Source organism: Xyrauchen texanus, chromosome 3, assembly GCF_025860055.1.
Source record: "Xyrauchen texanus isolate HMW12.3.18 chromosome 3, RBS_HiC_50CHRs, whole genome shotgun sequence".
In the NCBI taxonomy this organism is placed as follows: domain Eukaryota; kingdom Metazoa; phylum Chordata; class Actinopteri; order Cypriniformes; family Catostomidae; genus Xyrauchen; species Xyrauchen texanus.
In genome coordinates, this window is record NC_068278.1 from 15721516 (window position 1) to 15739197 (window position 17682).

Sequence of the window (17682 nt, forward strand, 5' to 3'; positions counted from 1 at the left end):
TTTCATTGATGTCACGCTGATGTCTTAGTGTTCAAAGTGTGTGGTTTAAAGTGTTTTTGATCATTTCTCATCATGTAAGCTCATGTAATACAATCATCAACTTGTGACTCCAGGGGTGGTAGTCAGCGTCAATATTCGCTGAGCTACCCAGGCCCCCTAATTCAAACAAACTTTTCATGATTCAGGCTTTGTTCATAGTTTTGTGAGAATATAGAATCATAAATTCAGTAATGTAAATAGAATCAAATCCTTACACCCTTTATCATTTCTGTTATAAAAAATAACATTTTAATAAAATACAGGAAGTAAAATATCTTTTTTTTTTTTTTATCTGATTAATCGAAGACATATTTGAAGATGAATCGATTATCAAAATAATAGCTAGTTGCAGCCCTACTCATGATACAGTGTTCCAGCAGTTTTAGATCCGTTCACAACCAGTACCTGAAATTGCTGATGACAATCATAATTGCAGTTCAAATTGCAAATACTTTTCAAAATATCGCAATATGGCATTTTATCCAAATCGTGCAGCCCTAATACTTATCCAAAGTTACAAACAATAGGAAATTCATCTTTCAAAACAACTACCGACAGTGGTCCGGCGACAGGTTTTGGACACTTAAGGCTAATCAAGTTTGATCCATGGTGGCTCCACCTCGCAGCTTACAGGACTTGAAGGATCTGCTGCTAATGTCTTGGTGGCAGATACCACAGGACACCTTCAGGGGTCTTGCAGAGTCCATGCCTTGGCTGGTCGGTGCTGTTTTGCGGCACACAGAGGAACAGCATATAAGGCAGGTTGTCATAATGTTTTGGCTTATCAGTGTAGTTTGAAAATGCATTGATTTAGCTACGTTTGTGCCTCTCATCCTAACTCAGAGTTTTCTTCCACTGAAAATGCTCTCAATAACCGCACACTGTGGAAAACAATGACGTTAGGAAACTGAAAATTGAGTTTTCAAACGAAAACAAATTATTGTGAATGTGGCCTCCATTAGGATGATTTTGTACTAAAATATGTTGCATCATGAAATCTGAAATTTGCTTTGATTAGATAAAATATGTACATTTTGTAACAATTTGACAACTGCAAATATTTCAAGATTTGTATTGTAAAAAATTAACATTTAATACATTGCAGTGTTTATTTATTTATATATATATATACACACACACACACATACATGCATACATACAGTGAGGGGAAAAAAGTATTTGATCCCCTGCTGATTTTGTACCTTTGCCCACTGACAAAGAAATGATCGGTCTATAATTTTAATGGTAGGTTAATTTGAACAGTGAGAGACAGAATAACAACAAAAAAATCCAGAAAAATGTATGTCAACAAGTTTATAAATTGAATTGCATTTGAATTTTGCAATTGAATTTTTTAATGAGGGAAATAAGTATTCGACCCCCTCTCAATCAGAGATTTCTGGCTCCCAGGTGTCTTTTATAAAGGTAACGAGTTGAGATTAGGAGCACACTCTTAAAGTGAGTGCTCTTAATCTCAGCTTGTTACCTGTATAAAAGACACCTGTTCACAGAAGCAATCAATCAATCAGATTCTAAACTCTCCACCATGGCCAAGACCAAAGAGCTGTCCAAGGATGTCAGGGACAAGATTGTAGATCTACACAAGGCTGGAATGGGCTACAAGATCATCGCCAAGCAGCTTGGTGAGAAGGTGACAACAGTTGGTGCGATTATTTGCAAATGGAAGAAACACAAAAGAACTGTCAATCTTCCTCGGTCTGGGGCTCCGTGCAAGATCTCACCACGTGGAGTTGCAATGATCATGAGAACGGTGAGGAATCAGCCCAGAACTACATGGGATGATCTTGTCAATGAACTCAAGGCAGCTGGGACCATAGTCACCAAGAAAACAATTGGTAACACACAACACCTTGAAGGACTGAAATCCTGCAGCGCCCACAAGGTCCCCCTGCTCAAGAAAGCACATGTACAGGCCCGTCTAAAGTTTGCCAATGAACATCTGAATGATTCCGAGGAGAACTGGGTGAAAGTGTTGTGGTCAGATGAGACCAAATTCGAGCTCTTTGGCATCAACTCAACTCGCCGTGTTTGGAGGAGGAGGAGGAATGCTGCCTATGACCCCAAGAACACCATCCCCACCGTCAAACATGGAGTTGGAAACATTATGTTTTGGGGGTGTTTTTCTGCTAAGGGGACAGGACAACTTCACCGCATCAAAGGGACGATGGACTGGGCCATGTACCATCAAATCTTGGGTGAGAACCTCCTTCCCTCAGCCAGGGCATTGAAAATGGGTCGTGGGTGGGTATTCCAGCATGACAATGACCCAAAACACACGTCCAAGACAACATAGGAGTGGCTCAAAAAGAAGCACATTAAGGTCCTGGAGTGGCCTAGCCAGTCTCCAGACCTTAATCCCATAGAAAATCTGTGGGAAAATCTATATGCATATATATAATATTAATGTACATTTAATAATTATCAGATCAATACATCAGGGCTTTTTTTTACACCCTTAGTATCAAAGCTTGTTGTTCAAGGTGCACCAGTAACAAGCAGCAAAACAAGGTTGATTTATGAATGTAACATCAGAATGCTTTGATATTAAGCCATAATTTTTTTTTAATTGTTTGTTTTAAATGATGAAAACCTCCTTTTATTCTCCACTAAGTAGCATTAGATTTAAAAGCAAGCAGAATGAGTGTCTCAATGGAAGAAAAAATGAATTCTTAACATTTTGATGTTATTGTTTATAGTGAATTATTTAGTCTGTTGGCAATGTAAAAATCTTGTGGAGATTTTATGCAGAGATGTTTTGCAGAGGGCTGTGCACAGACTGACAGAGCTGGTTTATTTCAAGGCTTATCAGCTCGCTATTTGTATTCATCAACCTGGAGCGAATTTGAGCATACAGCAGCAGACAGAGAGAATAAAGGGGGAATGTGGGAGTGTATACAGGGACCAGCTGTATACACTCTCTGAAATTAATGATCAGCTCTTGCCCAGAGGTGCCTTAATCGCCAGCAGTCAGACAATCTTACTTCACCACCTTACTCTCGTTTTAGCAAGCACACACATGACACATGCAAGCTAGGTTTTTATCTATGCACAAAAAAGCAATTGCATGCTGATAACATGGTATGTCTTGTATACTGAAATGCTTACAGGTGGGGGTGGGCAATATGACCAAAACCTTTAGCATGGTTAATGTAATTTTATATCACAGTAACAGTATATTCAATGAAAAAGGTGTTATAGTTTTACACCATGTGGTTAATGCCTATTTTTGGATAATTTAGTAAATTCGGTGCTTTACAAATTTAAATTAAATCTCATTTGAATTTTTCTATTTGGAAATTAAAAGATAAGATTATTCATAAGAAAACAGTTAAACAGTATTGATGTAGATATAAAGATATGAGCACCCCTGTGACTGTATTTTGTTATGTTACAGCAGATTAAATTCGTTATTTAAACAAAGTTTGTTTGAAATCTTTGCACATTTATTCAAAATAAAAACATGATTTTTAACAACATAATGTACATAAGTATTCACAGCCTTTGCCATGACACTCAAAATTGAGCTCAGGTGCATCCTGTTTCCACTGATCATCCTTGAGATGTTTCTACAACTTGATTGGGGGAAGGGTATAGAACAGTTTCTGCAGCATTGAAGGTCCCAATGAGCACAGTGGCCTCCATCATCCATAAATGGAAGAAGTTTGGAACCACCAGGACTCTTCCTAGAGCTGGCCGCCCGGCCAAGAATCCGATGGTCACTCTCTCCACAGAGAAATGCTGTAGCTCTGTCAGAGGAGAACCTCCAGAAGAACAACCATCTCTGCAGCACTCCACCAATCAGGCCTGTATGGTAGAGTGGCCAGACGGAAGCCATTCCTCTGTAAAAGGCACATGACAGCACGCCTGGAATTTGCCAAAAGGCACCTGAAGGTCTCTCAGTGCATGAGAAAAAAAACAAAGATGGATCTCTTTGGCCTGAATGACAAGCGTCATGTCTGGAGGAAACCTCATCACCTGGCCAATACCATCCCTACAGTGAATCATGGTGGTGGCAGCGTCATGCTGTGGGGAAGTTTTTCAGCGGCAGGAACTGGGAGACTAGTCAGGATCGAGGGAAAGAAGAATGCAGCACTGTACAGAGACATCCTTGATGAAAACCTGCTCCAGAGCGCTCTGGACCTCAGACTGGGGCGAAGGTTCATCTTCCAGCAGGACATTGACCCTAAGCACACAGCCAAGATAACAAAGGAGTGGTTACGGTACAACTCTGTAAATGTCCTTGAGTGGCCCAGCCAGAGCCCAGACTTGAACCCGATTGAACATCTCTGGAGAGATCTGAAAATGGCTGTGCACCAACGCTCCCCATCCAACCTGATGGAGCTTGAGAGGTCTGCAAAGAAGAATTCTTTTTTTCTTTTTAATACATTTGCAAAGATTTCAAACAAACTTCTTTCACTTTGTCATTATGGGGTATTGTTTGTAGATTTTGAGGAAAATAATGAATTTAATCAATTTTAGAATAAGGCTGTAACATGACAAAATGTGGAAAAAGTGAAGCGCTGTGAATTCTTTCCGGATGCACTGTATATTTTGTGGCTAGACTCACAGGATTGACCGCTGTAGTGTTGTCAGTTGTGTGTGCAGTCAGTGTAAACTGGAGCTCTTTAGCCCAGTGAGGAACAGTACTGTACACTCAACATGAGCCTCACCTGCTTCTGTGGCTTATATAAGCACTGACTGTCACTGTCCCAGGTAGGGATGTGCACGAGTACTCTGGTACTCGGATGTGGCAGCAATGATCAATCTTGAAAACGATGATCGATGGTGATCATTCATGATGAGACTTTTCATTTAATTTGAAATTCAGTGACAATTACCTGACAGCTAAACACAAACGTGTCAAAGAGGGAGCTTATTTTTAATTTTGAGATTGATTTACATTGTGGTTATTAGGGGTTAAATTGATTGTCAGAGACGACTCCTAGCAACCAAACTGATATACAACGCTGTAATTAACCATGTTTTGAACAACTGTCTCTGCAAAACATTTGATAAACATGTTTTATTAACCTTTAATTTAAGAACTTTGACTTGTGAATGGATTTTATTTAATAAAAGTGAATGTTTGTCACTGACTGTGTACCTCCCTGCACTTGGTACTGAAAAGTTTGCGTGACGTACACACACCTGCATCTCGACGAAATGGGAGTTGTAGATTTCCACACGAGTATCCAAGTTAGAAGTCCGACATAATGTGTCATTCCATTGCACTTTCCCCAGTTGAATGGTAGAAATTCAGACTCTCTGAGTTGAATGGAACACTTCATGAATCATCACAGCAACAACAATATGGAGCATCATGGCTTTCCCCACAGGAGCAAAAACTTGGGGAACGCACATACTCAAACACCAGGCTTGTGGCAATGGACTCAATGTGTTGAAGCACCACATATAAAGAAGGCGAGTGTTTTAAACAGCTAGACAGAGTGCAGCAAAACGGAACAGGATACAGCATCTTCAAAACTAAACTTCAACTTAACACGCATATTAAAAACGCTGCCGTCTCCTGTTAAGCCAAGAGGCCTTCTCAGGAAGAACAGACAGACGCTTTATGCACATTCTTTCATTGAGTTGGGCAGCGAATCTTCACATGACAAAATATGTTGCATTGCATTTTGATTATTCAATCTTTTGTACATTTTGTAACGGATTATTTTATAACAGCCTATTATAATGAATTGACGATACACTGGAACAACAAGATGTAATGCAGCAGCCAAAGACATTTGTCAGACATGTTATTATATTATACAGTTATGTACATGTCATTGCCCCTTGATAACTCTAGTAATAAGTCCAAGCACTTGAGTAGACAACATTACCAAAATGCCCATCCTTAGTTCCAGGACTTTCTCTCTCTCTCTCTCTCTCTCTCTCATTCATACATATATGTAAATCTTATCCATTTTAATAGCTTTTTCCCAGTCCATATTTCTCTCTCTGCAAACACTTCATTGCATTTTATTGTGTCCCTTATACATTGCTCTTTCATTGTTTGTTCCCCATCCTTTTATTTCTGTTCTTGTCATTCTCTTTTGTCAGGGGCTTTATCATTTCCTATCTCTCTTTCCTTGCTTTCTGATGCTCTCCAAGTGAGATGATACAGCTCAGGAGTTTCATATTCCAGAACAGCATCATCAAGGATCAGGGCTTTCATATCTTGATGTGTAAAAATAGTTTTAAGACATCAAGGTACATTCAAAGATTCCTCTTAGTGTAGTACATAGAGTAGAACTAAGCTTTGAGGTGTAGTAATTAAACTTCTTATGTTAAAAGAGGTTTAGTATGTGTTTCCTTTCATAAAGAAAACTGTTGTAATATAGTGAGCAATAGGAATGGAATGTTAGTCATCATTGACAAAAATGAGAATTACAAAAAAAACATCTGTGTACATTACGATAATGATCATTTGTAGGGAAATGTGCTTAATTTTCATGAAAATTAAATAAAAATCCAAAAAAGTTGCATACACTAGTAAGAAATGTCTAGAATCTTGTTGATTAACCATGTGCATGTGATATTGGCAGATACGGTGTCAGGCAAATTGCAGAACAACAACATCTACACCATCGCCAAGAGGAACGTGGAAGGCCAGGACATGCTTTACCAGTCGCTTAAACTCACCAACGGTATCTGGATACTGGCTGAACTACGCATTCAACCTGGAAATCCCAATTACACGGTAATTACTCTAAGCACAAAGATTCACTCGTGTATGCTACTGAAGTCTGACTCAATCGACACATGCCAGTTTGACTCAAAAGAGGAAATAATATTTTGTCTTCTGACAAACAACACTTTTCACATTGTCCAGAACATATACAAGGACACACATCATCCCTAGTTTAATAGAAAACTATATAAACAAGGGTTGTCAGAATGTATGTGTTTAATACACATAACATTTTTTAAATATGTTTAATGCTGTAATTTGTGGCATGAATGCATTTATTCACTTTGACATTGTAATTGTTTCATTCTGACAACTCAATAACCACAATAATAATAACAAACAAACACCAAAAATACTGACAACCAAACACCCTCCCTCAAAAACCACACCCTCCAAAGACTTTTCACCAAATCTCATGTCAGCAAAGATGAACATGCCAAATGATTGACAAGCAGAGAGCGTTTCTGATAAACCACTCTCTGGCCTCCTTAACTGTTTTTTTTTTTTTTTTGCTGTTTACCCTGGCTGTCACAAAAGTGGGATTTTGATTGCCAAGTGTAAAATGTCAGTTATATCTGTCAGGTATTAGCAATATTTAACATGTGGTATGCAGAACATTTTGTTTTGCTTGCAGTGCCTTTCAATGGAGCCGTTCACACCTGAAGTGTTCTTGCCTTAAAAACAACTGCAGTACATGGAGTGTAATGGACTGAAACGAAATGTGGGTCTTTCAAGACCGTTTTAAAACTGTCTGAATTGTTTTTAAAAACACAGTGCAGCGGGATGTCAAAAACAACTTTTATATTGAATACATTTTTTTAAATAACGCAGAATAAAGAAATCTACCTCGGTTCCTGTACCTTTCTGATAAAAGAAACCGAATGCATTTAAGAATTATGAGATTATTCATTATTAAATATTTTAGTCAATTGACAGTCCTAATATAAAGACAAAAGCTGTTTTATTTTTATGTACAACACGCCACTCCAAGGTTTCACCGCACTGTTTGCATTAAGTAATTCAGTGGTCCAGATGTAATAGAAATCTGAAGATCAAGCTCTTTTAACATGATAAATGGATAACCCTTAAAGCCATGATTTCTGCTTGACTTGCTTCCCTTACGCATTAAATAGGAAGATCAAATGCCCTGTAAAGCATTCAGAATTGTCACTAAAGGTTGAAGTATTAATTCAGTAAAGTGATGTATCAGCTCCTTGAGCCCCAATGCCCTTTTGATTCTATTGTAGCCTCTTTTAAACTCATGTGTAGGCCTGTCACGATTATTAAATGATCGTCTGATTGCGGTTATTTAATCTAACCGTGGTTATTTGGGATGACCGTGATTATTGTGCTCTTCAAATTCCAGTTACATTTTAATGCCTAAATAAGGGAAGTTTAAACAAATATAAATAAATGCCATGAGTAAGTGCCATTCAATTGAACACAGAGCTTCACTGAGCCACACCGCGGACATCAACCGAGAGCAGCTCCTGTCCGGAAGAGCGTGTGAAATGCTTATCAAAGCTTATGATGCGCGCACCGTCAGCAGAGGCTCGTGCCAAACTAACAAAAAAATATCATTGAACAAAGGTAAACGTTGATAGTGAACACAAAGCACTCCGTTTTCACTTTAATTTAACGATTGGGTAATGACAAATGTTCCTGGTCACAGCGGGCTTATTCACACATTGTTAATGACACAGAGGAGGGGACACACGCTTCCTCTATTTCTGTGGAGTAATACAATTATTACATGAAATCTCAAAGGTTTTGCTTCATGAGAAATAAGGGCTTGTGGGTTTCATCAAAGAGCATTAATAATATAACTTGCCAAAGTGAATAAATTAGGACAGAAATGATTCACTATTGCTTAATTTAACATAATTTTCTATTATATAATATAAATATAATAAAAATATATTTTGTATTATATTTAAATGTTATATACAGTTGAAGTCAGAAGTTTACATACACTTAGTTTGAAGTCATTAAAACATTACAAAATTTTAACCACTCTACGGATTAAATAATAGCAAATTATAGTTTTGGCAAGTCATTTAGAACATCTACTTTGTGCATGACACGATTAATTTTTCCAACAATTGTTTACTGGCAGATTGTTTCGATGTTAATTGACTATCACAATTCCAGTGGGCCAGAAATGTACACAAAGCTAACTGTGCCTTTAAGCAACTTGGAAAATTCCAGAAAATGATGTCAAGTCTTTTGACAATTAGCCAATTAGGCTAATTGGAGTCAATTGGAGGTGTACATGTGGATTTATTTTAAGGCCTACCTTCAAACTCAGTGCATCATTGCTTGACATCATGGGAAATCAAAAGAAATCAGCCAAGACTGAAAAAGAATTGTGGACCTCCACAAGTCTGGTTCATCTTTGGAAGCAGTTTCCAAATGCCCGAAGGTACCATGTTCATCTGTACAAACAATAGTACACAAGTATAAACAACATGGGACCACGCAGCCATCATACCGCTCAGGAAGGAGATGCATTCTGTCTCCAAGTGATGAATGTAGTTTGGTGCAAAAAGTCCAAATCAATCTCAGAACAACAGCAAGGGACCTTGTGAAGATATTGGAGGAAACGGGTAGAGAAGTATCTATATCCACAGTAAAATGAGTCCTATATCGACATAACCTCAAAGACTGCTCAGTAAGGAAGAAGCCAATGGTCCAAAACTGCCATAAAAAAGACAGACTACAGTTTGCAAGTGCACATGGGAACAAAGGTCTTACTTTTTGGAGAAATGTCGTCTGGTCTGATGAAATAAAAATGTAACTGTTTAGCCATAATTACCATTGTTAAGTTTGGAGGAAAAAGGGTGAGGCTTGCAAGCTGAAGAACACCATCCCAACCGTGAAGCATGGGGGTGGCAGCATCATGTTTTGGGAGTGCTTTGCTACAGGATGGACTGGTGCACTTCGCAAAATAGATGGCATCATTAGGAAGTAAAATGATGTGGATATATTGAAGCAAAATCTCAAGACATCAGCCAGGAAGTTAAAGCTCAGTCACAAATGGGTCTTCCAAATGATGAGTGGTTTGGAGCGTGGCATGACAGTTAGTGCCAGATGAGCTGGTTTGAGTATTTCTGTAACTGCTGATCTCTTGGGATTTACACACACAACTGTCTCTAGAGTTTACTCTGAATGGTGCCAAAAACAAAAAACATCCAGTGAGCTGCAGTTCTGTGGACGGAAATGCCATGTTGATGAGAGAGGTCAACAGAGAATGGCCAGACTGGTTTGAACTGATAATGTCTACTGTAACTCAGATAACCACCCTGTACAATTGTGGTGAGAAGAATATAATCTCAGAATGTGGCCCTAACCAATGCAGTGTGTAGTATCTCATTTCTTAAACAATCATGTTGGAAGACGTATCCCAGGGTTGTGGAAAAGATGTTACTGTATTTCAGAAGGGGCAAATTATTGGCATGCATCAAGCAAAGAAAACATGTAAGGAGATTGCTGATATCACTGGAATTGGGTTAAGAACTGTCCAACGCCTTATTAAAACCTTGAAGGACGGTGGTGAACCATCAGTTTTGCAAATTAAATGTGGTCAGAAAGAAATCTTGAATAATCTTGATTGGAGATCACTAAAACACTTGAAGTTACATTGTCAAAAATCAACAGTAGAACTCACGGCTATGTTTAGTAGGACATTTAGAGCATTTCCACACGAACAATGCGATGAGAACTTACAGGATCGGGACACAAGAAAGCACTTGTTAATGAGGCTAATCAGAAAAAAATGACTTTTTGTTAGGGAGCATAAGTTTGGACTGTGGTGCAATGGAAAAAGGTCATGTGGTCTGATGAGTCCAGATTTACCCAATTCCAAAAGTGCATGAAGTGATGCACCCGTCATGCATAATACCCACTTTACAAGCCTCTGGGGGCAGTGTTATAATCTGGGGTTGCTTCAGTTGGTCAAGTGTAGGCTCAACAATGTTATGTGGCAATAAATTGAAGTACTGAATGACCAGGTTATACCATCAATGGATTTTTTTCTTCCCTGATGGCATATTCCAGAATGACAGCATTCTGGAGCATGAGGAATCATTTTTACACATGAACTGGCCACCACAGAATCCTGACCTTAACCCCATTGAAAGTCTTTGGGATGTGCTGGAGAAGACTTAAGGGAGTGGTTCGACTCTCCCGTCATCAATACAAGATCTCGGTCAAAAATATGTGCGTGTGTGTTGTCTGTTGTCCAATGTCTGTGTTTCTTTGGACAACATATATTGGAAAAGAGTGCTATGGATCTTAACCCCATTGAGCTTTTGTGGGATCTGCTAGACTGTAAGGTGCGTGAGAAGTGCCCGACGAGACAGACACATCTATGGCAAGTGCTACAGGAAGTGTGGGGTAAAATGTCACCTGAGTATCTGGACAAACTGATAGCTGGAATAACAAGGATCTGCAAAGCTGTCATTGCTGCACATGGATGATTTTTTGATGAGAACTTTTTGAAGTAGTTTAAAAAACAAAATTCAAAGTGTAATAGTAATTTTTCATGTTATTTATGTCCTGACTATACATTGTGATCAGTTGAATGCCACTTTGGTGAATAAAAGTACCAATTTCTTTCCATAAGAGCAAAATCGATGGACATGCAGATTGTCTGTGGTTGAAATGTTGTCTAATCATTTAGCTCTAATTCAAGAAATATCTTGCAATATCTTACATTGGTTTATTTAGTCACATTTGTAGTGAACTGATTTTCTGTCCTTGACTTTGTATGACCCTATACCAAAACAAGCACTTTGTTGCACATTTTTATCAGAGAACTCCATGATTATTCACTTCTTTTCAAATTAAAAATATTTTTTTTCTGTCTGTCTGTCTCTATTTTTAGCTCTCTCTGAAATGCAGAGCTCCAGAGGTGTCTCAGTATGTGTACCAGATGTACGATGCCATTCTGAAGAACTGAAGGTCTCTATAGTCCTTTACGCCCCGTCCCCCTGCCAGCCACCACCATTTCCATTGCCCAGGATCCAGTTTTACAGCTTTCTATGATTTTTTTGCCATTGTTTTCAGTCCATCCTTAGGTACCACTTTACTTCACTGTGCCCAGGATGTGAGAATCAACTGTTCTGTTCTTGCCAAATGTCTTGATGTTGAAATAGTGTAGAAGGGAATTTTGGTCCACAGTGTCCATGCGATTTATATATTTTTCATTTTAATTGTATGAATGCATTTTCTGTGCTTACACGTGCTCTGTATTTGCCATTTTAGATTCAAGAAAGTTGTACGATTTGAGTATGTAAACAGCATTGAGCTGACATGTCTTCAGGCTGGATGAGAACGTAGCAAAGCAGGTGTCTGACTTAAAGGCATTTCCAGAAATGTGATGCGGATGTACTTTGGATGTTACCACTTGAATACCATTATATTCTGTATTTCTCAAAAATAATTGACATCTTTTTTTATTTACACTGTGCATTCTGACGTTATGTGCTTTTGTTTTGTTCTCTGATTCACTTCAGTGTTGCTTCATGCAGGTTTAAAACAGTGCAGTATTAATTTGCCAGCTGTTTGAAATGAGCTTTGCATGGTTTGACCAACATGAACATGCCACATTCCTAATACGGTTGTTTGTAACTTGTTCAACTTACCCACTTGAATTAACTCCATTTATGGTTATACATTGTTCAAAACGGTGTCAATCAGTTTAATGTGACGATAAAGAAAAATATTCTAAACGTATTTTATATCAAGCTTATGAAAGTGGATCAACTAATATATATTCCCAGATGGGTTCCATCCATATATGATGTATTGTGCTTGTGAAAGTGAGTAGGATGTTTTCCAAGAGGTTTTGTGCAGCTCTGTAGATTTTAGTCTCCACGAGGTTAATATAACAATTATCTGCCCAAATTTTGTATACAACCTAGCTCAGTCTCAAGGTTGCTTTATATACTTCAAAACTAATACACTACAATAGGGATGCAACAACAACAAAAAAAGATGACCAATATAGACTATACAATACTAGGACTGATCACTATGATCTGTTGATTAGAGCATTTTCAGCTTGGTTTTTACTAAAACTTTACGATTCGTCTTCGTGGTTGTGCTGGTGACTAAATGTGAACTTAATTTTTTGTTGCCATAGATGCTATTGTGCCTGTGAACATGCATGCGAGCAGTGTCCAATAAACATCTGCCAGTAGAACACCTCACTGTGTATTAACCTTCCTATTAGTACCTTTATACTGTATGTGCAAGTGTGTGTTTTGTTTTTATGATTGCCGTTTATATTGCTGATGTGATCACAGTGCATATAAACTCAGAAATGTATCTTGTATTGGTATAAACAGACTGGAAAAGAAAATCTGATTGTTTCCCCTCTAGGTTTGCCCTATGGATAGTTGTAATTCAAAATAAAGTCAGATGTATTGGCCCTCAAAATCTGAGTATGCCTTCATTACACCCACTAAACCTTCATTAGACACTACATTATGCCAGTGTTTTCATTTTAATGTTCATGAGCACGTGATGTGTGTGGTCTGTGAGATCAGCTGTGCGCTGGAGGTGACGCAGGCACGCTGTGTCATAATCACTTAGGTCTGCAACAGCATCCCAACTGAATACTGAACAGCTCTCACACCAGACACAGTGTCCTGAGACTTGTCATGCATAATCATCATCTTCAGAGCACATTTTGAGCCTGTCTGTATTTTAAAACGTTAACATTAAGTGCATGCCAACGAACCGTTCCATTCAGGGCATCACATTAACACTGACAGAGCCTACGTTTTCTGTCTTTATATGGTTGTTTATTTATAGTATTTATTATGTGCCATCACATTCTGTTGGCCAAATGTATTTTTAACACCTGTAGCGGAGTAGTTGACAAATAGCACAGGGATTATGGTTTTCATTATTAATATTTTAACTTAACCCTACCCTGCGTCCATTCCAAAGGACACACGTTTTCTCTGGTGTTTTTAAATGAATATTCCAGGTAAAAAATGTTATCTCAATCGGCAGCATTTGTGGCATAATTTTGATTACCACAAAACATTATTTAAACTCTTACTGTCCATTTAAAAACACACACACACACACACACACACACACACACACACACACACACACACAAATGGAGGTTACAGTGAGGCACTTACAATGGAAGTAAAGGGTTTTGGAGGGTTTAAAGGTGGAAATCTGAAGCTTATAATTTTATAAAAGCACTTACATTCATTCTTATGTTAAAACTTGTGTATTATTTGAGCTGTAAAATTGTTTAAATTGTAATTTTGGGGTTTACGGCAATACGACATCATGGCAACGAAGGTGTAAAATTGGCTATAACTTTACAAAGAAAAGGTTAATAAGGGATTTTATCACACTTACATCATGTTAACGTGCTTATTGTTTATGTTTTGTGTCTATACATTGTAAGTGACTCACTAGAACCCAGATTGTTGCTTCTTTTTTTTTTAAGAAAAGGAGGGATGAGCCAAAACAATATTCATTACTCAAATGCTGTCGATTGACGTTAACTTGTATTGAACCCGGAATATTCCTTTAAGGGTTTTTGTCATCTGGTACCCACTAAATCTCAAAAAATTATTAGATGCTGCTAAATCTAACTTTTTGAACAAAAAAACAACTAAGCAATTTTTTTTTCACCTTTAAAAATAAAGCATGGTGGCAAAAAAACACAAGGCAAAAAATAAAAAAGCCATAATTCAGAACTAATGTCCATTGTAGTGGACAACAGAAATTACTAAATGACTAAAATGTTAAAAACTATTAAAACATTAAAAATTGTTTTAATAGTTATTAAAACATGCCATTATTACAAATATGCCTATAGTGGGTGGCTGTGGCTCAGTTGGTAGAGCGGGTTGGCCACTAATCGCAGGGTTGGCGGTTCGAATGTGGGCTCACACAACTCCACATGCCGAAGTGTCCTTGGGTAAGACACTGAACCCCAAGTTGCTCCCAATGGCAGGCTAGCTTACATAGCAGCTCGGCGCCATTGATGTATGAAAGAATTTGCATGTGTATGGGTGAATGAGACGCAGTGTAAAGCGCTTTGAATACCATTAAGGTTAAAAAGGTGCTATATAAGACCATATTAAATGCAAGCTTTCAATTATGTGGTTATAAAAATGGCACATGTAACAAGAATATATATATATATATATATATATATATATATATATATATATATATATATATTCACAGCGCTTCACTTTTTCCACATTTTGTTGTTACAGCCTTATTCCAAAATTGATTAAATTCATTATTTTCCTCAAATTCTACAAACAATACCCCATAATGACAACATGAAAGAAGTTTGTTTGAAATTTTTGCAAATTAAAATATATATATATATATATATATAAAAATCACATGCATATAAGTATTCACAGCCTTTGCTCAATACTTTGTTGAAGCACCTTTGGCACCAATTACAGCCTCAAGTCTTTTTGTGTATGATGCTACAAGCTTGGCATACCTATTTTTGGGCAGTTTCTCCTATTCTTCTTTGCAGGACCTCTCAAGCTCCATCAGGTTGGATGGGGAGCATCAGTGCACAGCCATTTTCAGATCTCTCCAGAGATGTTCAATCGGGTTCAAGTCTAGGCTCTGGCTGGGACACTCAAGGACATTTACAGAGTTGTCCCGTAACCACTCCTTTGTTATCTTGGCTGTGTGCTTAGGGTCAATGTCCTGCTGGAAGATGAACCTTCGCCCCAGTCTGAGGTCCAGAGCGCTCTGGAGCAGGTTTTCATCAAGGATGTCTCTGTACAGTGCTGCATTCATCGTTCCCTCGATCCTGACTAGTCTCCCAGTTCCTGCCACTGAAAAACTTCCCCACAGCATGATTCTGCCACCACCATGGTTCAATGTAGGGATGGTATTGGCCAGGTGATGAGGTTTCCTCCAGACATGACGCTTGTCATTCAGGCCAAAGAGATCCATCTTTGTTTCATCAGACAAGAGAATTTATGTTTCTTATGGTCTGAGAGTCCTTCAGGTGCCTTTTGGCAAACTCCAGGCGGGCTGTCATGTGCCTTTTACAGAGGAATGGCTTCCGTCTGGCCACTCTACCATACAGGCCTGATTGGTGGAGTGCTGCAGAGATGGTTGTTCTTCTGGAAGGTTCTCCTCTCTCCACAGAGAAATGCTGTAGCTCTGTCAGAGTGACCATCGGATTCTTGGTCACCTCCCTGACTAAGGCCCTTCTCCCCCGATCGCTCAGTTTGGCCAGGAGGCCAGCTCTAGGAAGAGTCCTGGTGGTTCCAAACTTCTTCCATTTATGGATGATGGAGGCCACTGTGCTCATTGGGACCTTCAATGCTGCAGAAATTGTTTCTGTACCCTTCCCCAGATCTGTGCTTCGATACAATCCGGTCTCGGAGGTCTACGGACAATTCCTTGGACTTCATGGCATGGTTTGTGCTCTGACATGCACGGTTAACTGCGGGACCTTATTTAGACAGGTGTGTGCCTTTCCAAATCATGTCCAATCAACTGAATTTACCACAGGTGGACTCCAATCAAGTTGGAGAAACATCTCAAGGATGATCAGTGGATCACAGCAAAGGCTGTGAATACTTATGTACATGTGATTTATTCTTTTATTTTTATAAATTTGCAAAGATTTCAAACAAACTTCTTTCATGTTGTCATTATGGGGTATTGTTTGTAGAATTCTGAGGACAATAATTAATTTAATCCATTTTGGAATAAGGCTGTAACATAACAAAATGTGAAGCGCTGTGACTACTTTCTGGATGCACTGTATATATATTAGGAATACTTCTTAAAGGTGCACTAAATCATTTTTTCCTAAAAAAAAGTTAAACTCCTAAAGACACAAACTGTAATTTTGCATATATATATATATATATATATATATATATATATATATAAACTCATTATCACTCACATTAAAATGAAGACTCCAGTTATATCAGTAACCTTATAAAAGATGTTTTATTCTACATGGAGAGGGTCCACACATAAATGGGGGCTGCCATGTTAAAATCACATGACCAGTCAAATACTACTCGCTTAGTAATACTTCTCTCAGTAACTGTCCTGTTATTTGACACTTTCACTCATTGATTAAAGTCATCATGACTGAATGTGAATAATATATTCCTACAATGGCATTTGTAACTGACAACTATCGATTTTAAATGACACATGATCAGTCCAAGATGACACGAAGACAAAAGTTACTGAGTGCACATGTAATATGTTTTCTAAGATCTTATTCATGATGGCGCCATATTTTATATTTGGCGAGCATGAAAACGAGTGTCTGAAAGAAAGAGGTAGATTTAATTAAATTGGTGTTGATGGTAACGAAACCTCGAGAAACGAAATCTTTCCTAAGTCATTTCAGTAGATGAAAAACGTCAGAGAGCACGAGTTTTCAAAATTAAATGTGATGTCGGACATTTATGCAGGTTCCAATCTCGTTTTCATTTCCGCCGAAAATTATAGTGGCGTCATTAGCGTAGCACACTACGAAATATATATACAGTTAAATATCACGTCAACTACTCTGCTAGCTATATATTTTCAGTATTCAGCCGAATAAACGTGTTGATTATTAACCGTAAATTAAGCCTAATAAACTGCAGCCCATTCGCACCTGGATACACACGGCCACATACAGTATTAGTGACGTGAGCGGACAGGTAGGCTACGAACCACGTGGTTACTTAGCAACAGAAGACAAAGATCGGGTTGCTAAGAGACAGCAGTGGTACTCGCGTGCTTGTATTTACTCTCAGCGCTCATAACTAATGATGAAGCGCGTCGTCTTTACGCACAAGGGAGAAAGAGCTCAACCATCCCACTCCACTACAAACCAGGCTCCCAGTCTCTCATTCAATTAACACGCTGACCGGTGATGCGCGAGGTTC

General features: G+C 38.4%; 1 protein-coding gene across 2 annotated transcripts in view; it reads left to right on the forward strand.

Annotated features, from left to right (window-relative positions):
• ap2b1 (adaptor related protein complex 2 subunit beta 1) overlaps positions 1–13195 on the forward strand; it is a 47860-nt gene extending 34665 nt beyond the window's left edge. For both annotated transcript variants that reach the window (XM_052101900.1, XM_052101909.1), the window contains 2 exons: positions 6609–6763; positions 11640–13195. In XM_052101900.1, coding sequence (XP_051957860.1) covers positions 6609–6763; positions 11640–11714 — 230 coding nt within the window. In that variant the 3' untranslated portion in view covers positions 11715–13195. The remainder of the gene's footprint in view (positions 1–6608; positions 6764–11639) is intronic.
• Positions 13196–17682: the final 4487 nt, after the last annotated feature.